The sequence below is a fragment of the Equus quagga genome, chromosome 12 (genome assembly GCF_021613505.1).
Source record: "Equus quagga isolate Etosha38 chromosome 12, UCLA_HA_Equagga_1.0, whole genome shotgun sequence".
NCBI classification, from domain to species: domain Eukaryota; kingdom Metazoa; phylum Chordata; class Mammalia; order Perissodactyla; family Equidae; genus Equus; species Equus quagga.
Window position 1 is genome coordinate 89077810 of NC_060278.1, and position 25301 is coordinate 89103110.

General features: G+C 51.0%; 1 protein-coding gene across 1 annotated transcript; it reads left to right on the top strand.

The window, feature by feature from the left end:
- Positions 1-11650: 11650 nt before the first annotated feature.
- On the top strand, positions 11651-19047 carry MYL9 (myosin light chain 9). Its single transcript, XM_046679216.1, has 4 exons — positions 11651-11748; positions 15013-15222; positions 17272-17433; positions 18300-19047. The coding sequence occupies exons 2-4, from the start codon at positions 15039-15041 to the stop codon at positions 18470-18472; spliced, it is 519 nt and encodes a 172-aa protein (XP_046535172.1). The 5' UTR covers positions 11651-11748; positions 15013-15038; the 3' UTR covers positions 18473-19047.
- Positions 19048-25301: the final 6254 nt, after the last annotated feature.

Sequence of the window (25301 nt, forward strand, 5' to 3'; positions counted from 1 at the left end):
GGCTCATGGTGTTATTGCAGCGGGATGGGCCAGGCTGGGGTGAGGCGAGTGGAGCAGATGCCCCAGGAGACTGAGCCGGACACCCCTTCCAAATGGCAGCTCTTTGGAAACAGGCTGACTTGAGCGCAAACCATAATTCCAGCTGTCATGTACCAGCTCTGTGATCCTGGGCAAGAAAACTAAGCTCTTGGTTCCCTCACCTGGAAAATGAGTGTGCAACATCTACCTTACCAGCTTCCTCTGAGAAATAAATGCTTAATTAGTCGTCGCTACATGGGAGCCAAGATGGGCTGCCCTTGCTGACAACTCACACCTCTTCCACAGCCCCCGACTCTGCTTGAGCATCTCCCGGGACAGGGTACTGGGGCCCGGGCAGCTTCCGCCACTCGACAGCCACGTGCACCAAGTGCACTTCCTGAGCACCTGCTGTCCCAGGCCAGGGCCTGGCAGTCATTCACAGAGCTCACGCTCTCAGGGGGGACACAGACACTGAACATGTCACAGACGAGTTCAAGTCTCCAACAGGTGACAGAAAAGAAAATGCAACGCAGTGAGGGTGTGGGAACCCATGACAGCATCACCAAACCCAGTCTGGGCAGGAGCATTGTGGTCAAGCCTGGAAGGACAGTGGGTATTAACCAGCTTTGGGGATGGGGGTGGTGTGCAGCGGAGAGCCTGGAGAAAGCACATTCAAGGCAGAAGGAACTGTAGGTGCCAAAACCCGCTGGGAAGAACGTGCGAAAGTTTTTGGGCCAGGCTGAGCTGCAGACCCCTGGTCTCCCTCGGTCCATCTCAGGCTCAGGGAATGCACAGAACTGTCTCCTCAGGAACGTTGTTCACCTGCCCGGCCCTTCCCCAGTTGGGCCCCTTGTGAGCTCATCCCAACCCTGTGGGCAAAACCTCCCTGCACTGGGAGCAGTGGGCTCTCATCTGTGAATCCTGTTAGTGGCACCTGAGCATCTAGTGACCATGGTGGCTCTGATTAACTCCTGGGGCTGGCACCTTCCTCGACCTACCCCTGCCCTGAGACCCGGCAGGGGGTGACTTGAAGGGTTAAGTGAAGAGGTTTTAGGTTACCTTGGACACTGAACTAGGCACCCAGAGGTGAGTGAATGCAAGAGGCGGCCACGCTGGACTTGAGGGCCCCCATCCAGCTGGCAGCCCAGCTCTACCGACGGGCCCTGGGGGACCGGGGTGGATCCTGACCCCTTCAGAGCTTGAGTGTTTGTGTGGCAGCAGAGGAGGGGCCTTGAGGGTTGATCAGGGCCTCAGGGAGGGATCCTGCACTCCCTGAGTCAGAGCATAGTGGGGAGGGAAGCATCTGATGTGCAGAATCTGGGCCCCACTCCCAGTCCTACTGGGGCGGCAGTGGAGGGACCCCCTCTCCCCCGAGTTGAAAGAATAGTCCTTTACCCAGAATTACCAACTGTCAACATTTTGCCACATTTGCATTATTCCTCTCAGGTACATACACAAACATGTTTCCCCTGGAGCCATTTGGAAAGTAAGTTACATACATCATGATACTTCACCCCCTTACAGACCATGCAGCTCCTAAGAATAAGGACATTTCTGCACGACCACAATACCATTATCACCCTCTAATCTAACAAACGAGTGGTCTGCAAGCACCTCCCTTAGCCAGGAAGGCACTCGGTGTGCAGACATTAGCTAAAGCACAGCATGGTCCACATGTCCCAGTGATGTCCTCTATGGCTTTTCCTTTGTACCTCTCCAGGACCCAGTTAAGGATCATTCATTCCTTTCAGTTATCATGTCTCGCTTTTTTTTCCCCCCTGCTTTTTCTTTCCTAAATCCCCCCAGTACACAGTTGAATACTTTTAGTTGTGGGTCGGTCTCTAGTTGTGGCATGTGGGACGCCACCTCGGGCCTGACGAGCGGTGCCATGTCCGCACCCAGGATCCAAACCAGCGAAACCCTGGGCCGCCAGGGAGCACACGTCCGAAGCAGAGCACACGAACTTAACCACTCAGCCACGGTGCCGGCCCCATGTCTCTTTAGTTTTGTTGAATCAAAAACAGTTTTTGTTTTGTTTTTCATGACATTGACAGTTTTTAAGTGTCCAAGCATCTTAGAGAATGCTGCATAATTTGGATTTTTCTTCCCATGACTAGATTCAGATTAAACAGTTTTAACAAGAATATGGCTTAGATGATGTCCCATCTCCTGTACTCTGTTCTATCAGGGAGGCATTTGTCACTTCAGGGAAAGGCTGAAAGCAGCTTCCCAGAGAAGCTGGCAATGAGTCCTCAGCCTCTGCGTTTCCAAAGCTCAGTCCTGGAGAGAACAGAAAGGACGAAGACTGAGGGAGACGGGAAGCACCCTCCTGAAAGCTGCAGGGTGCTGCGCAAGAGGCAGAGGGAGAAACCGACTGTGCGTCGTCCCTGGGTCCCTGGGGACCACCCACAGGGCTGCAGATCGGAAAGCAGGGAGGCCCAGCTTCCCCTTTTAGACCCCCTGCTCCCTCGGGGTCGCAGGCCCCCAAGCCTCAAGGAGAGAGAGAAGGCTCGGCCACAGCCAGGAGCAGCGCTGGGCTTAGGGGCCATTTGGCCAGGACAGAAGGACAAAGCCATTGCCACCAGTGGCCTGAGAGCCAGGGACCAAGCGGATGCCAGCATGGGTAAGTGCTGACCGACTGAAATGAAGTTCCTACCACCAGCACTGGGGTGGAGTTTATAAGAGAAATTCAAAATGAAGTTGTGCCTCCTGCCCGTCTGAATCTGGCTGACCTGAAAAATCAGCGTGGTCCCCACTGGCCCTCCCGCCTCTGCTATGGCAGTCTCCCTCTTCTCCCTCCAAAAGTCCGTGTCTGCTCAGAACCCTTTGCAGCTGCCCAGTGCAGGCAGGAGGAAATCCAGCCTCTCCACCTTGGCCTTGGAGGCCCCTGCTTACCTTTCAGGCTGCACCTCCCTTGGGAGCCCATCCCCTGCTCTCTGCCCTCCAGCCTCACCCCAGGCCTCGCACAGAGAGCCATGGCTCCCCCACCGATAGAGTTAACACCCACACCTTCCTCAGCTCTCAGGCCAGCTGGCATTTCCTCAGGGAAACCCTCCCAAAGCCCCTCACCATGCCAGGTGGGTGCAAACACCCTGCTCTACACTTGGAGCTCGAGAGGTACTTCGCCTGGCTTTCTTTGTTGCTGTCACTGATATAACGATAATTACATCTGTGTGATTTTAAGTGAGTATCTGTCTCCATCAAGAGATGGTGGGCTCCCTGAGGACAGGAATTAAGTTTTGTCACCAGTCTCAGTGCCTAGCACAGAGGAGACCCTCAAGAACTATTTCCAAAATTAAAGAACTCGTCGGGGGGAGGAGGAGCAGGACTTCACAGAGAAGGCAATATTTGAGCTGGGCTTTGAGGGATGAGTAGGAGTTCCCCAAGTGATGGGCACAGTGAGCACATAGGCAGAAGGGGGAGACTGTGCTGCTGCTCAGAGAGAGGGCAATGCTTGACAGGCCTTGAATGCCAGGTTAAGATGTAAAGGCTTTCACCAGCTTTGAACAGAGCAGGGACATTTCCTTCCATGGAACCCAACTTCTCACGAGACAGGGGCCCCCAGTCCTAGCTTCCATGGAGCCATGGTACCCTGGTAACCCAGCCAGCACCAGGGTTTGTCTCCAAAACATGTAAGCAGAGCCCAGCCTGGTGAAGCGCTATGACCAACGAGGAACATGGGCTCTTGGGGACCCTCAGCTGCTAATGGCTTTAACCTTCTATAGGCCGACAACTCTTACATCGAAATCTGCAACCTGGGGGCTGGCCCCGTGGCCGAGTGGTTAAGTTCACATGCTCTGCTTCGGTGGCCCAGGGTTTTGCAGGTTCAAATCCTGGGCGCAGACATGGCACTGCTCATCAGGCCATGCTGAGGCGGCGTCCCACATGCCACAACTAGAAGGACCCACAACTAAAAATACACAACTATGTACCAGGGGGCTTTGGGAGAAAAAGGAAAAATAAAATCTTTAAATCTGCAACCTGTACCTTTCCTTGAACTCCACACTTCACACTTGCCATCTCCACTTGGATGTCTAACAGGCAATCTCAAAATTAACATGCCTACCAGCTAGTAAGAGGAAGTGAGGAGGTTAGAAAATCACCATTTGGCAACTATCATAGTAACAAACGAATCATCCATGGGTGTTAAAAAACATGGGTGAAAGTTTGATGAGGAACAGAATATTCAGTCTCAAAGGAACACCCCACAAATTACTTATTCATTAACTATAAAATGGAAAAATAGGGGCCGGCCCTGTGGCCGAGTGGTTAAGTTTGCATGCTCCACTGTGGCAGCCCAGGGTTTCCCCAATTCGAATCCTGGGTGCAGACACAGCACCACTCATCAAGCCATGCTGAGGCGGCATCCCACATGCCACAACTAGAAGGACCCACAACTAAAATATACAACTATGTACCAGGGGGCTTTGGGGAGAAAAAGGAAAAAAAATAAAATCTTTAAAAGGGAAAAATACTAACTTTTCTTTTTTTTTTTCCTTTGGTGAGGAAGATTTGCCCTGAGCTGTTGCCAATCTTCCTGTTTTGTACGCGAGCCACCATCTCATCATGGCCACCGACAGAAGAGTGGTGTAGGTCCGCACCCAGGAACCGAAGTGGAGTGCACTGAACTTAACCACTAGGCCCCGGGGCTGGCCCAGTAGTAACTTTCTTACGGATAAATCTGGCAGACACTACCTTAACTAGATGGCCAAAGTCATTACTACCAGTGATGGGGAAACTTAATACCACACTTCCCCTGATAAGAGGCACTGAGCAGGGCACAACGTCATTTCCGTGCTATTCCTGTCAAAAACCCATGACCTGAAGCTAATCCTGAGGGGGCACCAAGTAACTGGCCTGGACTCTCCAAAAACGTCAGGGTCATGAAAGACCAAGAAAAGCTAAGGAACTGTTCCAGATTAAGACGTCTCAACAGATGCAGAAAGAGCATTTGACAAAAGCCAATACCCTTTCATGAAAAAAACATTCAACACGCTAGGACTAGAAGAGGACTTCCTCAAGCTCATACAGGGCATCCAAGGAAAATCCACAGCTAACACCATATTGAATGGGGAAAGACCGAAAGCTTTCTCCCTAACATCAGGAACAAGACAAGGCTGTCTGCTCTTGCCACATCTGTCATTCGACCTTGTACTGGAGGTTCCAGCCAAGGCAATTAGGCAAAAAGATGAATGAAGGGCATCCAGATTGGAAAGAAAGAAGTTAAACTATCTCAATTTGCAGATAACATGATCTTTCATATAGAAAATCCTAAGGTATCCACAAAAGAGCTCTTAGAGTTAATGAGCTCGGCAATGTTCCTGGAAGCAGGATCAATATACAAAAATCAACAGTATTTCTACTGTGATATAATAAAAAATAATATTTGGTCTTTGTCCCTGGCACACAGCTCCTAAAAACCCTTGAAATCTCTGAAGGAATGAGTGTCTTTTGTGTGCTAATGAGAAGACTGGGGCTGGGGGCCCTAGGCAGCTTTAGGATGAGGGCTGGTTGCCAAAAAGAGAGGCATGATTAGAGGGTTGGAACGTTCAGCCTCAGTCGCCAGCCTCCAGGGAGGGAAGAGGGGCTGGAGTCAATCATCAATGGCCAGTGATTTAATCAATTATGTCTGTGTAATGAAACCTCCATAAAAACCCCTCAACAACAGGGTTGGAGAGTTTCCAGGCTGGCGAACACTTAAAGGTGCTGGGAGGATGGCACGCCTGGAAAGGGCGTGGAAGCTCCCCACCCGGCCCCCATCTCACCCTACGCATCTCTTCCGTTTGGCTGCTCCCGAGTTCTATCATTTATAGTTAACTGGTAATAGTAAGTAAATTGTTTTCCTGGGTTCTGTGAGCAGTTCTAGCTAATATTTTTAGGGCGGGGAGGAACCCCCAATTTGTAGCCAAGTTGGACAGAAGTGGGGGTAACCTAGAAACCCAATACTTGCAACTGGCGTCTGATGTGAGGGCAATCTTGTGGGACTGAGGCCTTAACCCTGTGGAGTCTGACATTAACACCAGGTAGTTAGGGTCAGAATTGAACTGTACTGCAGGACACCCAGTTGGTGTCCAGAGAGTTGGAGAATTGGTTGACTTGAGGAAAAAAACCCACATATTTGGTGTCAGAAGTGTTGTGAGTAAAATCAGTTTAACTACTAGTGGACACTGAAAATGGATTTAAGAAAACAATTCCATTTACAATGGCATCAAAAAGAATAAAGTAGTTAGGAAGAAAGTTAACAAAAGAAGTATATGGGCTGGCCTGGTAGCATAGTGGTTAAGTTCTTGTGCTCCACTTTGGTGGCCTGGGGTTTGCAGGTGCCTATCCCGGTCCAGACCTAGCACCACTTGTCAAGCCGTGCTCTGGCCACATCCCACACACACAAAATAGAGGAAGACGGGCACAGGTGTTAGCTCAGGGACAATCTTCCGCAAGCAAAAAGAGGAAGATTGACAACAGATGTTAGCTCAGGGCCCATCTTCCTCACAAAGGGAAAAAAAAAAAAAAAGAAGTTTAAGACTTGTACACTGAAAACTACAAAACATCATTGAGAGAAATTTTTAAAGACCTAAGTAAAGGAAAAAGCATTTCTTGTTCATGGATCAGAAGACTTAGTATTGTTAAGATGGTAAGACTCCTGCAAATTAAATATACAGATTCAACATAATCTACCAAAATCCCAACTGCCTTTTCTGCAGAAATTGACTAGCTCATCTTAAATTTCATGTGGAAATGCAAGAGACCCTGAACAGCCAAAGCAATCTTGAAAAAAACAGAAGGTGGATGACACACTTCCTGGTTTCAAAACTTACTACAAAACTAAAGTGATCAGGATTCTTTGGTACTGGCATAAGGGAAGACATACATATCAATGAAATAGAATTGAGAGTCCAGAAATAAACCCATACATTTATGGACAGCTGATTTTCAACAAGGACGCCAAGAAAATTCACTGGGGAAAGAGCAGTTGTCTTAACAAACGGTTTTGGGACAACCGGATATCCACATGCAGAAGAAGGGAGTTGGACCCTTACCTCACACCATATACAAAATTAACTCCAAGTGGATTAGAGACCTACATTTAAGAGCTAAAACCATAAAACTCTTAGAATAAAACATACGTGTAAATCTTTATGACCTTGAATTAGGCAATGGTTTCTTGGATATGATATCAAAAGTACAAGAAACTAAAGAAAAAAATAGATAAACCTCACCAAAGTTAAAAACATTTGTGCTTCTTGAAACTATCAAGAAAATGAAAAGACAATCCACGAAACTGGAGAAAAATATTTGCAAATCATATTATCCGGTAAGGGTGTAATAAATAGAATATATAAAGTACCTTTGCAATCCAACAAGAAAAAAACAAATTATAAAATGGGCAAAACAGGGCTGGCCCAGTGGTGCAGCGGTTAAGTGCACATGTTCCATTTTGGTGGCCCAGGGTTCGCCAGTTCGGATCCCAGGTGTGGACATGGCACCACTTGGCAAGCCATGCTGTGGCAGGCGTCCCACATATAAAGTAGAGGAAGATGGGCATGGATGTTAGCTCAGGGCCAGTCTTCCTCAGCAAAAAGAGGAGGATTGGCAGTAGATGTTAGCTCAGGGCTAATCTTCCTCAAAAAAAAAAAGGGCAAAACATCTGAATAATCATTTCTCCACAGGAAGACAGACAAATTTTCAATAAGCACACGAAAAGATGTTCAACAAAACTAATCATTAGGGACATGCTAATCAAAACCACAATGTGATACCACTTCATACCCAACAGGATGGCTAGAAGACAAGTGTTGGTGAGGATGTGGAGAAACTAGAACCCTCATACATTACTGGTGGGATTGTAAAATGGTACAGCAGTGTGGAAAAGTTTGGAAGTCCCTCAAAAACTTAAGCATAGAGTTAAAAATGACCCAGCAATTCCACTCTTAGACATATACCCAAAAAAGTGAAAACACACATCCACACATAAACTTGTACACAATGTTCGCAGCAGCGTTATTCATAATGGCCAGAACGTGGGGACAACCCAAACGTCCATCAACTGATCAATACAGAAACAACAGGTAGTACATCCATGGACTGGAATACTACTCAGCAATAAAAAGAATGAAGTACTAAAAAGAAAATCTAAAAGAAAAAAAAATTATTTAAAACGGGGCTGGCCCCGTGGCCAAGTGGTTAAGTTTGTGTGCTCTGCTCCGGCGGCCCAGGGTTTTGCCGGTTTGGATCCTGGGCGCAGACATGGCACCACTCATCAAGCCATGCTGAGGCGGCGTCCCACAGGCCACAAGAAGGACCCACAACTAAAAATATACAACTATGTACCGGGGAGCTTTGGGGAGAAGAAGGAAAAATTTTAAAAATCTAAAAAAAAGAAAAAGAATGATGTACTGATACATGTTATAAAATGGGTGAACTTTGAAAACATTATGCAATATATTATTATTCAGCCTTAAAAATGAAGAAAATTCTGGCATGCTACAAGATGGATGACCCTTGAGGATATTATGCTAAACGAAATAAGCCAGTCACGAAAGGACAAATACTGTATATGATTACACTTATATGAGGTACCTAGAGAAGTCAAATTGAGAGACAGAAAGTAGAATGGTGGTTGCCCAGCTGTTCAGGGAAGAGAATAGGAAGTTACTGTTTAATGGATACAAAGTCTCAGTTGGGGAAGATGAAAAAGTTCTAGAGAAGGATGGTTGCCATGGCTGTGCAACAACATGAATACACTTAATGCCACTGAACTATAGCCTTAAAAATGGTTAAAATGGTAAATTTTAGGGGCTGGGCCCCGTGGCCGAGTGCTTAGGTTCGTGCGCTCCACTTCGGCAGCCCAGGGTTTTACCAGTTCAGATCCTGGGCACGGACATGGCACCACTCATCAAGCCATGCTAAGGCAGTGTCCCACATGCCACAACTAGAAGGACCCACAACTAAAAATATACAACTGTGTACTGGGGGGCTTTGGGGAGAAGGAAAAAAAGAGGAAGAAAACTGGCAACGGATGTTAGCTCAGGTGCCAATCTTTAAAAAAAAAAGGTAAATTTTGTTATTTCACCATACATACACACACACACACACACATACACAAGAAAAGCAGAGATTAAAGAAACATAATAACCTTGGTTCTGGGGCAGAGGGGAAACACACATACACACACACATATGTGGAAAGAGAGAAAAGAGAATACAATAAAGCAAATGTTAACAATTGGGTAATCTGGATGAATACATACAGGAGCTCTTTGTACAGTTCTTACAAACTTTACTGTAAGTTTTAAATTATTTCAAAATAAAAAGTTTTAAAAAATTTATGTTACAAACCCAGGTTTATTTTTGCCCACCGCCCAGAAAGCCAAACACTGAGATGACGAGATTGCAGCAGAGAGAGAGTTTACTCACGAGGCAGCCACGTGAGGAAGCGAGAGCATGAGCCTCAAATTCACTTCCCCAAAACAGGGACTCAGGGATATTTATAGGATGGGGGCAAGGTGGTCTGAAGTGTGGAGAGAGGTGACTGGAGGTGCGGAGAGGTCAGGTAATTGATGATCGGCGCAAGCATAGTCAGACCCCATGCCTCTTCGTAGGACCCATGTTCACAAAATGGCAGCATTAGCATGATCTGAGGGTGGAGTTTTTAGCCTCTTGACGTCAAAAGGTCGCCTGTCTGACATCTGCGCGGGCCCAGTTGTTGAATTGGTCGTCTCAACCCGCCTGAAGTGGACAAGGAGTTCTGACTGAAAAACAGCTCACACACCCATTCCCATGGTGACCCAGGCTCCAGGGAGACGTTATCTATAGGAGCCTAGTGGGAGTGAGAGAGCATATTGCCAAAACAGCACAGTGAACAATGGGTGGGTTAAACAGCTAAAAGTTATAATCAGTAATTGCAGAAAGGAAAAAGCTTTAGTACCTAGATACTTAATCATCAACGGCTGTTTGCCGGTTTCATTCCTATGTCCAAAACAGAACTTCTCATCTCTCCCCAAACCTGCTCCTCCCATAGCCGACCCATCTTAGAAAATGGCAGCTCTGTCTCTCCAGTTGCTCAGACCAAACCCCTTGGAGTAATCCTTGATCTTCTCTTTTACACACATTCCAATCCATGCACAAATCCTATTGGATGCAACTTCAAAATATTTCCGGAGTCCCACCCCTCCTCCCCACCTCCACTGCTACCACACGAGTCTGAACACAACACCTGGTTGAACATCTCATGCGTCTCCCTGCCTCCACCCTTGGCCCATTCAGTCCATTTCACACAACACCCAGAGGGATTCAGTGAAAACCCAAGCCAGATCATGTCACCCTACTGCTCAGAACTCTCTGATGTCTTACTGTGACCTACAAGGAGGCACTGGCTACTGCTTCTCAGATCTCATCTCCCCCCATCTCCCCTCACTCCCTTCCCCACAGTCACACTGGCCTCCTGCTGCTCCTTGAGCAGGAGCTGGACAAGCTCCCCCTACAGGGCTTCTGCCTTATGGCTCCCTGCGCTTGGCTCACTCCCTCACCTCCTTCAGGTCAGCCCAAATGTCACTTCGTGCCAGGCACCCCCCTCCTATTACTCTCTCTCCCCTCACCCTACTTTACTGTCCTTTGAGGCACTTATTTCTACCCTTCAAGCTATGTAGATACTTGCTCACTGTATTTCCCTCCACAGGAACAAATGCTTCCGGGGTGTGGTGACTAGTTCACCGCTGTTTCCCCAGCACCCAGCACGGGGTCTGGCAGGTAGAAGGTGTCAGTTAATATTCACAGAATAAATAATTGGGAGTTAGAAAATTCCCTTGGGAACATCCGCGTTGGATCAAAGAGGGCCAGGAGAGAAAAGTGGGCTAGAGTCCAGTGGGGACTGATGGGTAAGGTGTTCCTTCAGGGGTCAAAATGATGGACAGGCCCTAATGCCTAATTGGGGAGGAGATGGGTTTATCCTCCCAGACTCCATCCTCTGACTCAGACCAACAGGGGGATGCTGCTGCCGCCAAGATCCACCTGTGGTTCCCAGCCCCTGCCCTTCTGGCTGGCTCCGGGGGTGCTGTGGCTCTTTCTGGCCACTCTTTCACTGTGGCCGCAGTGGCCTCACCACTACCCTTCCATTTTACAGGTGAGGAAACTGAGGGCAGGTGGAGGAGCACGACTTGGCCTAGGTGGGCTGTCCCCAGCGAGGCTCGACCCAAACTCCCATGTGCGCCCCACACCCGCAGGGGCCTGACTGGCGGCCCTTTGCCTGAGGATAGCAGGTCCTCTCTGACACGCCTCTCCCCTCAGACTGGAAAAAAGCCATACTTGGCCTGATGGAAGCAAGCCCTCCCACGGGAAGCCAGGCAGCGGGGCCTTTGGGGGAAAAGATGGGGAAGGGTCTGAGACCCGGAGGCCCCTGGATGTTCTGCCCGCCTCGCTGGAGAGGAAGGGACGGCCCAGGGTGTCCAGGCCCAGTCACCGCCATCACCTGCCCGGGCCTACAACAGGCAAGGCCCTCATCGCAGCCTGGGGGTTCACCCAGGAGCGCCCCCTCCTCCCAGCCAGTGGGTCTCGGCCAAATAAGGCCGGGCGGGCCGCCGCGGCCCCGCCCCGCCCCGCGCACATTCTTCTGCCTTGTAAGGCCCGGTGCCGCGCCCCGCCCCGCCCCGCCCGCCAACCCACCCGAGCGACCCTCGGCCGCGGGCTCCGCACCCGGCTCCGCGCACCGAGCGAGCGAGCGCCTTCTCCGCACCAGGTGGGAGCCCGGCCGGCCGCCCAGATGGTCTAGAGTAGGCGCCGCGACCGCCGGGGCTGAGCGGGGGGCAGGCCCCGCGGACGGGGGCGTCGGAGGGTCTCTGGGCCTGGACAGCCGCGGCGGGGCTGGGGCTGCGAGGTTGCCCGGGTGCGACAGGGATTCGGGCTGGGGCTGGGCAGCAGGGAGACTGCTCAGGGCTCTGGGAACCGGTGGCCCTTTGGCGAGGGAAGACTGTCCAAGGCCCTGCCCTTTGCTGTGGAGTTAGGGACTCCAAACCCAGAGCTCCAGGGTGCCCGGGAGGAGGAAGGGGGTCGTGATCGCAGGGCATTCCCTGCCCCAGTAGACCCAAGCGTCACAAATAGGAAACTGAGCTCTGTGAGGCTCCATGAGACCCCTGCGGAGCATCCAGTCCCCTCCCCCATCTCCTGGAGCAGGAGAGGGATGGAGAGGCTGGGGTAACTTCGCCCCATACACCCCAAAGCTGTGTGCCATGCACGGGGCTTCCGTGCTCTGGGCCATCTACCCATCTGGGCCTGGTGGTGGGGAAGGTCTGCCAAGGGCCCTGCAGGCTCAGCCCTTACAAGGCGGGACAAGGACCTGGGCTGGGGGAACTCAGCCCCTGCTCCTCCCAGCCCTCCAGCTGCTCTGGCCGCTCTCAGGAAAGAGTCAGATGAGGTGAGTTTACGAGCGAGGCAACTGGCACTGCCAGCCACAGGCACCACGAGGTAATGGGGGACACAGGCCTTGTCTTTGCTGTTATGGTGGGATTTCAGGCACCAGAAGGGGGGAGGTGGCACCTTTTTGCAGCCAGGTTAAGTACCAGCTATATCTGATCCCTGGTGTCTAGGACCCCTAGGAAGGGGAGGTAATGGCTCCAAGGCTAAGGGCCCAGCTGTCTCTGACCCCAGTCCCTCAACCAAGCCTAGAAACTGCCTCTGGCCACACACAGCCCTGATCCCCTCACAGCTGCCTCTTCGGACAGATGTTTCCTTCTGTGTTCAGGCCTCGAGGGCACCAAGGGCCATGTGCCACCTACTGACCCAGGACCAGCCCAGGGGTCCTAGCTTCCAACTGGACTCGTCCCCTCTCATGGGCATGCCATTTCCCTTCTTGGGCCTCAGTTCTAATAACTGCACAGTAGGGCCCACCCCACCCTCTCCACCTGCTTTCCAAGATTGCCGGGATGGACAAACCATAAAGTTAAGTGTTCTCAGCCATGTCATGGCCCCTTGATAGAAGAGGGTGGGCCTAGGGCGGCTGTGGAGGCAGAGGGGCCCAGCCAGTATCAGAGCAGTGGCTGAGCTCTTGGCCATTCCTGCCTCTGGCTGTGGCTTCCTCTCTCCTCCTGGCCATGTCTACCCTAGAGCTTTGCAGACAGGAGGGTGGTGGTGACAGTGATGATGACCATCATAGCCTCTGTGGACTTCTCCTTGGCTGCCTTCTGTGGGTGCCAGAGTCAAAGCTCCCAAAGAGCACAGGGCTCACGGAGGGATGGGCCCCAGGAAGCACTAAGCCACAGGAGAGGATGGCACTCCCTGCTGACGCACCATCCCACTCTTGCCCAGGCCCCAGGCAAGAAGGGCTTTTGTGGACCCATCCTGAGCCGTGTGAGAAACACCGAGGGCCAGGTGTGTCCATCCAGTGGGACACAGCAGCCAGTGTCTCATGACTACAGGCAGCTGTGGCCCTGGGGACAGCTGGGGCTGGCCAGGATCCCAGCTCAGGGTTTCAGATCTCAAAGCCCAAAAACCAGGACGGACTGGAGCAGGGTCTTGGGATAAAGGCCTACAGAGAGCTCGGAGAGCACTCACAACCACACAGTGTGGGGTGAAAAACAGGCTGAGAAGGCTTCCTGGAGGCCCTCGAGCAAGGGGTTCAGGGGCAGAGGAAGGAAGCGGGCAGCAGTCCTGAGGCCTCGGCCAGGCTCACAACTGCCCTAGCCGAGGGGCACATGGCACTAGGCCCTCACAAGTCATGACAAAGGTTCAGGGAAAGAGCCCCTTGCTGGGCCTCAGTTTCCCCATCTGTACAGTGGGGGCAGCAGACTGGCCATGGGTGCCCTCAGAGTCATTCATTAAACAAGCATCTGTTAGCCCGACTGTGGGCTTTGGTGTAAATCAGGGGATTTATACCAGCCCTGAGTGACTGAGGGAGAGAAACCTTTAAGTTCTTATTGTCAAAGCAGGGGTGTGGGAACTGCTCCCCAAGGGTGTGTCTCAAGAACTGGGCTGGAGAAGGAAGGATGACCCAGCGGGAGGGAGCAAGAAAGAAAGTCTGAGGGTGTCTCGAGAACAGACAGAGACCCAGCCTGGCAGGATCACAGATGGCAGGAGGGACACAGCGAGGAGTACCACGGTCAGTCAGGGAAAAGGGCAAGAGGGGTTCACATTCACACAGGGCCTTGAATGCCAGGCTGAGGGGCCCAGACTTGCTCCAGTGGGTGGCAGGAACCTTCAAGGTGAAGTGAGAGCTGCAGGTCTGGATCCGTATGGGACGGGAGAGACTGGCTGGAGGCTAGGACGCCGGGTCTAAATAAGGGGAACAAGAAGCTGGGGTTCTCAGCCCGGGGGAGTCTCGCACCCCCATCAGTACTGAGGAGTGAGGACAGGAGTAGGGCCTACACCAGATCTATCACCCACCTAAGGGGCTGGGCACCTGTGGGCAGGTGGGGGAGGGGAGGCTCCCCAGAGCAGGGAGTGCAGAGGGATGGGGAGGAGGAGAGAGGATGAGGAATGTCAGGAATGCAGGGCGGCTGATCCAGCTCCCTCCTGCTGGGTGGGGGTAGGAGGCCTCGGCCTGCAGGGAGCCTCACAACCTCCCATATGTCCACCCACCTTGTCACTTGGAGAGAGAGATGGACAGCGTAAATGCTATTGAGGATTAAAGGAGATAAAGCATGGAAATGGTTGGCACCGAACCCAATCCTAAGTGTCTTACCAAAACAGTCACAGCAAAAATAGCTTACTCTGCGCCCGGCACCAGTCCAGGCCTTCCCAGGCACTAAGTTAATTAATCTCTACTGCTGGGCATTCCTCATGTCCCCATTCCCAAATGAAGAAACTTGCTCACAGAGGTAGAGGAAGTTGTTTACGATCACACACAGCCCACGCTTGTCTGCTTTTGTGCTGATCTGGGTGGGAGCAGCCCCAAGCCTTTGGGAGGCCTTGAATGCCAGGCCCAAGCACTGACAGCCAGTCTGGGGACAGCAGGAGGATTCCCTGGCCCAGGATCATAGGCTCTCCCCCTGACACTCACTTCCTACAGGGAACTCCCACCTACCTGAAGCCAAGATGTCCAGCAAACGGGCCAAGGCCAAGACCACTAAGAAGCGGCCACAGCGGGCCACATCCAATGTCTTCGCAATGTTTGACCAGTCCCAGATCCAGGAGTTTAAGGAGGCCTTCAACATGATCGACCAGAACCGAGATGGCTTCATTGACAAGGAGGACTTGCATGACATGCTGGCCTCGATGGGTGAGCAGGGACCGAGATGGGTGGGGTCTAAGTGGGCCCCGCAAGGGCTGCATCTGGAGCAAGCAGTGGGGCTGCTCATCACTCATGGAGCGCTTCCTGTCTAGTGACACATGGTCCCCATCCTGGAGAGTAGGTGCCATCACTGTCTCCACTTAACAGACAGGAAACTGAGGCCCAGGGCAATCTAATGCTGGATTTGAACCTAGACAGGCTCGCTCCGGAGCAGAACTGCCTCAGGCAGATTTGTGGGCTGGGCTGCACAGTACCATTTCATTTAAAGAAAGGGATCAGCAACTAAAAGAAAGTTTGGACTGCACAGGCTTTCCATTGTACAGATGGGGAAACTGAGGCCTAGAGGGGAGGCCAGAGCACCTCCCCTCCTTCAGAGGTCAGCCATGCCAGGTTCTCAGAGCCTCTGACACCAGTGACTTCCCTAAAACCAGTCTTAGAGCTGAAAGGGCTCAGGAATCTAGTACAATTCACCACTGCTCAGATGGGGAAACTGAGGCCCAGAGGCCAGGCCTCCAGACATCAGCCCCCCAACCTGTGGCCCTGCCCCCACATCCCTCCCCATGTGCTGGCCACAGACAATCACACTCAGTCCCAGTTCCTGGCACCCCTTTCATCCAGGTGAGAGTGTGGACCAGACACTGGCCAGGGGAGTGGGACAGCCTCTGGCAGCAGAGGAGGCGCCTGTGGTGGCCAAGCCCCAAGCTCTGGGGCCAGATAGGCCTGAGTCAGTCCCTGGTGCTGCCCCTCACAGCTGGGTGGCCCTGCTTTGTGTCTGTTTCCCTTCCTGTGCAATAATGACTGTGGCCCTTGTGAGCATCCCCAAGGTGACCATTGGGAGGGCTGACAGTGGACATGGCCCCCACCCTGGGTGCCAAACCTCTCCCAGCTTCAGGCCAACCTTGCTTGAAGATTCTCCCCCAGGAGGTCACCCAGCAGGAAGGAGAACTGAGGCTGGTGAGGGGAGGGGCTGGTGGGTCCTGACATCATAGATCCTCTGGGGCCGTGGCCATCCCGTGGGGACACAGCAGGGTGTGCGAGGCTCAGAGGAGACAAGGACAAGGAGACTTCTTCCCATTTATGAGGCAGCACCCTGCACCCAGGGCAGAGACCCCAGAGACCTGATGACAGCCCTGGGCATCTACCCAGAAAAACCCCACACTCCTGTTTGTAGCTCATGTCAGTGGATCCACAGATCAGTCATGGCCTCTGGTTAAGAATATCATCCTGAGGTTAAAAAACAACAGCAGTAAATAATAAAATAATAATAACAAGAAGCAGCTCTGCAGGCATTAACCTTAAATCTCAAAGCAATCCTATTGGGTGGATGTGATTATCATTCCCACTTTACAAATGAGGAAACAGGCTCAGAGAGATTAAGTAATTTGTCCAAGGTCACACAGCTACCACAGGTAGCCACAGGTAGAGCTGGGATTTGAACCCAGCCGTTGATTCCAGGGTCCACAGGGCCTTTCCAATCATTATCATGTGGTTTACAACCATTGTCTTCTTCATCTTCACAATTCTCCTAAGAGGCAGGGGAAACTGAGGCACAGGGCTGGGATTCAGACCCCAGCCTGTGTGACACTAAAGCTCACTGGTTTAAGCAATTTCTCTACTGTGCCTGGAATCTAGGGCCTGGCTGCCTGGCTCCACTCCTTCCTCACTGTATGACCTGGGACGGGTCTCTTCACCTGTGTGCCTCAGGTCCACACCTGCAAAGTGGGGGAAGAATCACAGGGTGGTGACAGTTAGGCGAAAAGGCACGGGGAGCACCAGCCGGAGTGAGGCGTCAGCAGACGCGGCTCTTCTACTTTAGGAAGCACGCCTGGGCGTGGATATGAGCCCAGAGCAGGAAGCCGGTCGAGGCGGCCGGAGAGCCTGCAGGAGGGAGCGGTCAAGCTGGCCGCCCCGCAAGATGCTTCAGTCTACAAGTCACTATCTCCCGTCTGTGGGACTCGAAGTGGGCCCTGAAGGGAGGGGACAGGGAGGCGGGAAGGGACAGGCAGTGACAGCAGCACGCGTGCCCCCCCACCACAGGGAAGAACCCCACAGACGAGTACCTGGAGGGCATGATGAGCGAGGCCCCGGGGCCCATCAACTTCACCATGTTCCTCACCATGTTTGGGGAGAAGCTGAATGGCACAGACCCCGAGGACGTGATCCGCAACGCCTTCGCCTGCTTCGACGAGGAGGCCTCAGGTTGGCAGCCTGGGGGTGGGGGGTGCCCCCGGTATGCGAGGGAGGCTGGGCTGCACAGGGGCTTCAGGGCCTCTGCCCCCAAAGGCCAGAACAGAAATCACCTGTCCGCTGGTTTCTGTCACTGGACCTACAATGTCATGCAGCTTCCTTGTTCTCCCGCAAATGCTAGACCAAACCAGCCCACACCCACCAAGGCTTCCCACTTCTTGAGTTCACCTGTTGGCCCGACACACTCTGCCTCTGCTTTAGACCTTTCCAGAAACCAGACCATTCCAGGTCCTTCTAGCTAACAAAGTACAGAAACCAGTCCCCATCCTCAAATCTTCCAAAGGACTTCCTGTCCCACAGCTAGTTTTTCCCAGGGACAAGCCAGAGTGATGCTGGCAGTAGTAGTTTCAGTCGTTTCTCCGGGGCCACAGGCCCACCCAGGCCTATGTATATTCAGAACATTTTCCTGACTACCTTCACAGTCCCTACCACGTTGACATATTTACATCCCATTTTACAGATCAAACAGGCACAGAGAGGTTAAGTACCTTGACCCGGACACACAGCTAGGAAGAAGGGGATTCAAACTCAGGCAGTGGAACTCTGGGGCTCCTGCTCTTAAAGCAGGACACACCCAGCACCCCTCTCACTCCCAGCCCCACGTTCCCCACAGAATCACCTCACAGACAGTCCCACTGCAGAACTCTTCCCTCTGGGGCCCTGGCAAGCTCAAACTGACCAGAGACTAGAGCTGTATTTTCCTGGCCCCTACCCCACTACAGGGTCTGCAAGGGCTGACGGGGGCCAAGGGGAGGGGGTGTGAAGTGTGTCCCAGCCTAAGTCCCCGTCTCAAGCCTCGACCCTGGCCCTGCCCCCAGGCTTCATCCATGAGGACCACCTTCGGGAGTTGCTCACCACCATGGGCGACCGCTTCACAGACGAGGAGGTGGATGAGATGTACCGAGAGGCGCCCATTGATAAGAAAGGCAACTTCAACTATGTGGAGTTCACCCGCATCCTCAAACATGGCGCCAAGGACAAAGACGACTAGGCCACCCCAGCCCCCGCATGCCCAGCCCCTATCCCAGTCACCTGCTCCCCCACACACTGTCTGCGCCAACTCCAGCCCACAACCCCACAGGACCCTCTCAGGGGATCCTCCCTCTGAGGGGTTAGGGGCCCAGCTCCCAGTGCAGGAAATGGGCCGAGAGGGCACAGTGCCAGGCAAGGGGCACACAGCCAATGTAACACAGGTGACCTTGCAAGAAAGGACATCTTCTAGGGAGTTGGGCCAGAGGGCTGGACCTGGCGGCACCAAGGGAAGGCCCCCTAAGAGAGCCCAGGCCTCAGCTGGTGCCTGCCCATTCCCGGGCTGCTCCCCACAGGAAGGGCCCTGTGTCCAGGTCTGAGACACCACTGCCCCTGCACCCCCATGCAGGGCATGAAAGCCCTTTCCCAGCCACTGCCACAAACACATGAACCTCACCAAAGTCCCTTCTCAGGGGACAGGATGCCAAGTCCCCTCCCCTACACCCTGCCCAGCCACCAGAACACACCCCCCCCACGCGGAGTGTGCTCGAGAAGACGCATGCAGGCAGGCAGGATCTAATAGAAGGCTGAGCACTGCTTGGGTCTGTGTGTCTGTGGTTGCGGTGAACAAGGGAGCCCTGGGCCCTAAACACCCTCCCAACCTCTCCTCCCATGCCCAGTGGCTGCCCTGATCCTCCCCACTTCCCGCCCCAGGGAAAGGCTCAGCTGAGCCCAGGCCAGCATGCGGAGGGACAGAGGTGCTGAGGGAACCGGCCCTCCTGGGAGGGGGGGCAGAGCAGGGAGGATTCATGGGAATCACCCCAGCAAGTCCCAGTGGGGGGTTCTGGGCCTCGGAGGGGGCAGGGGTCAAGGTCATGCCCCCTTCAGGACTAGAGCCTGGATCTCCAGGGTCACCTCAATGCTCCTGGAAAGCCAGGTGGTCCTGGAAAGGAAGGTTTTGGGAACAGTGAGGAAGGTGCATCCCAGTCGCTCAGAGGTGGAGGTGGGAATGGACGGGTTTAATGGATTCCCGGAGGTCAGCTCCAGGCAGCTACCAAGTGTGCTCTGGGCTGTGCCCTCGCAGCTAGAGGGTCAGTTCGGCCACATGATGGCAGCACAGCATGCCACAGCTTTTTACATCCCACATGTACACGAGGCGGGCAGGGTTGTGATCCCTGTTACATTTGAATGATGGGGACACTGACAACAGTGCCTGGGCCATAAGAGAAACGAAAATATTGGTTGAATGCACAGACAGCCAAGAGGGGGAGGGACTGCCTGAGGTCACCCAGTGGGTCTAGGGCAGAGGGAGGGCTGGACCCTGGCCTCTGGACCCTCTACAGGGCTCAGGCCAGGACTAGACACATCCCACCTGACCCCAAGCAAAGGTCAGGGAGCAGGTGCTAGGCCCAGCTTGGCCCTGCTGCCTTCCCTAAAGGCCATCCAGAGCCAGCCGGCCACAGCACACGGCACATGTGCAAGATTGGAGCCAAGGGAGTGCTGAGTACCAAGGGGACCCAGCCAGCCACAGCACACGGCACATGTCCAAGATTGGAGCCAAGGGAGTGCTGAGTACCAAGGGGACCCTGCACTGGCCCAGGAGGCCCTGACCCCCCATGGGCCTCTGCCTCTACCTCAGCACCAGGCCCCTCCAGCCAGGCCCTGGGCAGAGCCCCATGAAATCCCTCCTCTTACTTCCAAACTGAGCCCCATGAGTCCCTGATCTCAACTCCAGATGGAGCCAGGCCCAAATATTGCCCCAGACTCAGTCCTGACCACACCCTCAACTGTGGGTCCTGAGCTACCATCAGCCCAACCCGACACAGCCTGGCCACCCACGCACTGCGGCCAGCCCCAAGGGAGGGCCCAGGGAGTAAGGCAGGCCCTGGGTGTCTTCCTGGGACTCCCAGAGCACTGGCCACACATGCCCGACAGCAGGGTCACAGGTCACTGCAGAGCCACTGTCGCAGCAAAGGCCTCCCTGGAAGAAGGCAGGGATGTAGGGTTAGGAACAAACCTCCTGGGGTTCCAGCCCTAGTTCACAATCCTGCACAAGCCGACTCCCCTCCACCTCAGAGATGGAAAGATTCACACCCTGCGGGGGGACAACAGCACCAGTCCAGCCTCACTGGTTTCAGAGCTGGCCTGGGGCTGGCAGGACTCAGAGGAGGGGAAAAGGGAAGTGTTCTGTGTATGGAACGGCAGGACCAGCAGGCCAAGAGGAACCTGCAGGAGCGGAGCTAAGTGGGAAAGGGTGCTGCAGGGCATGGAAACAGCCAAACAAGCCTGGGAGCAGGACCGCATGTGGCACGCTCAGGAGCCAGGGAGAGGGCAGTTTGTCCCTCGTGAACTAATTTATTAAGACCGTAGCAGGTTTTTAGAAAAGCAGCAGCAGCTGTTTTATTTCTCAGAGGCGACACTTAGAGATAACAGTGGAGCAGCCCCAGGACTTTCACAGTCGGCAGGAGCCTCAGAAGCCACAAAGGAAAAGACTGGAGAACGTAAATGCATGAAGGCTAAACGCATCCGTGGGGCTAAGGAGACCATGAGCAAAGTTCAAACCGAATGCACATCGGGAGAACAGATTTGTAGCACATTTAACAAAAAAAAGAGTTAACAACACTAACCTTTAAAGAGCTTCAGTAATTCAACAAGAAAAAGACGACTCAGTAGAAAAAAACGGGCAAATAATGTGAAGACACTCAGAAGAAATACAAACAATAAGCATATTTTAAGTGCTCAGTATCCTCATAATATTGTAAATATATTCTTTACTTTTCTAGTTTTAATTTTTATACTTAGATCTTTGATGAAAGTGCCTAGGTTTTTGAGAATTATATGCCCAGGAACAATAGTTCTATCTGGAAAAAGTTGTGTGACCTCAGACAACTCACATGATAGTGTTACATTTTTTTTATTAGTTTTTCTTAATTTTTAAAATTTTTAACTGTGGTAAAATACTAATAAATAAATGAAAAGCAACAGGATATACTGGAGTGATATGAGGAAGTCACTAGGTTTAAAACTAATTTGGCCTGAGCTTGTTTTTCCAAAGCAGCCTGATGTGGCCTGTTGAGCACGCATTGTACATCTGCTTTAAACATTTACAATGTCCCAAAGACAAGAATGATGCCCTTAAAGATAGGGATGTAACCTCCCCCCATACCGGCATTTCTTTAAGGATAAGCATCTCTTCCTGGAAACTAAGGATTAATTAGTGACCTGCCGTGCTCACCTTGTGACCACTGACCTGCTGACCCCTGACCTGCTGTGCCAGTGAAGCATCTCGTGACAGTAGGAAAGGAGCTATTCCTGTCATATGTGATGGATGCTCTATGTTCCAAGATGGTATATAACCTCTGTACACCCACTTCTGTGGTGCCCATCCTTCCACAGGGAAGGCAGGCCCCGGGCTAGTCCTCAGATCTGGCTCATAATCAACTCACCTCAATTTTGATTTATAGATTGATTATGAATTATCTGCATCGACACACACATAACATAAAAATTACCACCTGCACGATTTTTCAGTGTACAGTTAGCTCAGTGGCCTTAAGTGCCATCACCACCATCCATCCCCAGAACGCTTTCATCTTCCCGAACTGAAACGCTGTTCCGTAAACAATAAATCCCCATCCCCGCTCCCTTCAGGCCCTGGCAACCACCACTCTACTTTCTGTCTCTATGAATTTGACTACACTAGGTACCCCTTTAAGTGGAATCATGAAGTATTTGTCCTTTTGCACCTGGCTTATTTCACTTAGCATAACATCCTCAAGGATCACCCAGTGTTGAAGCATGTGTCAGAATGTCCTTCCTTTTTAAGGCTGAATAATATTCCACTGTATGTATTTACCACATTTTGCTTATCCATTCATCCGTCTATGGATGCTTGAGTTGTTTCCACCTTTTGGCTACTGTGAATGATGCTGCTATGAACATGGGTGTTGATTAGGGTTTTTTTACATATGTAGAGCGTAGAGCACCTACTATGTGCCAGGCACATAATAAGCACTGGAGCTTTCAAAATGGGCAAATCACAGTTTTCATGCTAAAGGAGCTCACAGCATCATGGGAGACTGTCCAGAAACCAGATGGCAATGAGTAGGAGGTGAGTGTGACAGGGTCACACAGGTACTCAGGGGTGCCCTGAGGAGGGGGATGAGGCATGGATCCAGGAGATCTGAAGTGAGGCATAAATCAGGCCAAGTTTCCTCAGGCAGAGGAAACCACTGGTGCAGAAGCCTGAGGTCACAGCTAAAGGGCCTCCAGCTACTAACAAGAGGAAGAAAGCCTGAGCTGTGGCTCCCTCCCCCATCAATCCAGAGACTCTGCGGAAGCCAGAAGGAGGTGAAGGGAACTCTCCACACCATCCGAAAAAGAAGAATCCCCGAGTGCCATGGTTGCCCCAACGGATAAGGTGGGGACGTATAAAGAGAAGGAGAGAGAAACAGCAGCCCAAAGCAGAAGTGGGGTTCTAGAAGGGTCGGAAGTCTATGCCTGTTTGCCCCTACCACTTATCCAGAGCTCAAGGGTTGGAGACCACCCAAGCTCCTAAGTATTCCTCTTGTAACCATGAAGGATACAGCACTTGAAAAAGAAATGGGCCAGGGTGGAGAAGAATTAATGAACTAAGATCAAGAATTTATCCATATTATTAACAACTATATGCCAACACTTTTGAAAACTTAAACAAAATGAACAAATTCCTAGAATAACAGAGCCTTAGAAGTGGATCAAGAGGCCAGCCCCATGGCCGAATGGTTAAGTTTGCACTCTATGCTTCAGCAGCCCAGGGTTTCACTGGTTCAGATCCTGGACGCAGACCTAGCATTGCTCATCAGGCCATGCTGCGGCAGCGTTCCACATAGCAGAGCTAGAAAGATCTACAACTAGAAAATACAACTATGAACCGGGGGGCTTTGGGGAGATGAAGAAAAAAAAGAAGTGGATCAGAAAGACATGAAAGGGATAATAAAACATTTAAAGATAGGAAAGGAAAGCCTGAGTTTTCTTCTAAGTGTTGATGAAATTAAGGCAGTGGTCAAAAATCTTCCCACAAAGACAACACTTGGCCCAGATAATTTTACAGGTATGTTCCATCAAACTTTCAAGGAACAGATCATCCTGATTTTATATAGGCTATTCTAGCATAACTATGATACCAAAAGCAGACAAAAATATTATCAGACAAGAAAATAATAGGTCAGTCTCATTCATTACTATAGATGCAAAACTCTTATACAAAATATTAACAAACCAAATCTAACTGTATTAAAAAACGATAATAAATAATGACCTAGCTGGATTTATCCCAGGTATTCAAGGATGGTTTAATGTTAGAAAAGTCATGAATGTAATTTATCGCATTAACAGATTAGAAGACAATAAAAACACACATGCTTATATCAGAAGATGCAAAAAGATCAACTTCTTAAAAAATCAACTACTATTCATGATAAAAATTCTTAGTAAATTGGAACAGAGCGGAACATCCTTAACCAGATTAGGAATATCTAAGGAAAAAATGTCTGGATCAAATAGCATCCTAAAGAGGCAAAAAGTAAAGGCATACGCTTTATAATGAGACAAAGGTGCCCACTATCACCACTTTCATTCTACATTGTATTGGACGTCCCAGATACTTCAAAGAGACAAGAAAAAAAATTAGAAGCCTAAGGATTGGAAAGGAAGAAACAAAACTGTCAATATTCGCAGATATGACTGTTTACAAGGAATCTACAAATAATTAGAAATAATAGGAGAATTCTGTCAAGTGGATGGATATAAGATTAATAGATAAAAGTCAACTGCATTCCTATGTGCCAGCAGCAAACAACTAGGAAACCTAATTTAAAAGGAAAAGGTAAAACACTGAAAATAGTATAAGAAAATATTAAGCATCTAGGAATAAATTGAACAAAAGATGTATATGATCTGTGAAAGACCTGTACAAGACCGAAAGTAAAATTATAAAGTTTTATTATGTGAAATTAAAGACCTAAATGGTGAAAATAAGTATCTACAGATATCAAAGATGTCAATTTCCTCTGAAGTGATTTACAGATTCAGTGAAATTCTGTTCAAAGTTCCAAGAATGTTTTTCACGAAACTTTGTTAAGATGATTCTAAAATTTATATGGAAGAGTAAAGGGTCATGGTTGCCAGGTAATTATGAAAAAGCAGCAGAGGAAAGGAAGATGCGCCTTCTAGATTTCAAGGCCTACTGTGAAGCCATAGTAAACACGATGGTGATACTGATGGAAAGACAGACAAATTGATCACTGGAATAAAATGCAGTCTGGAACAGACCTACGCATTGATGGAACTTGTTATATGACAAAGGTGGTACATCAGATTAGTGGGGAAGGGAGAGACTCAATAAATGGAGCTGACACCCACCAATGAAATTACAATGAAAAACATCTCATACCAAGTATTGTGAGGGTGAGAATGGGGGGCACCGAGAACCCTCACACACTACAGGGGGAGTGTAGACAGGTACAACCACTTTGGAAAACTGTTTGGCAGTATCTACTAAAGCTGAATGTAGTAACGTACATCTACCCCACGACGCAGCATTTCCACTCCTGGGTCTGTATACACCCAACAGAAATGTGGACACGTTCACAGATGCAAGACTGCTCAGAGCAGCACCTCCGTCATAGCCTCAAACTGGAAACAATCCAATCCGCCCACCACGAGAATGGACAAAGAAATGACAGTGAACTACAGCTACACACATCAACGTGGATAAATCTCACAAACACGATGTCAAGCAAAAAACCCAGATGCAAAACAGGACACACTTGTATCAGCCAGGATTCAATCAGGGGACAGAACCACACTGG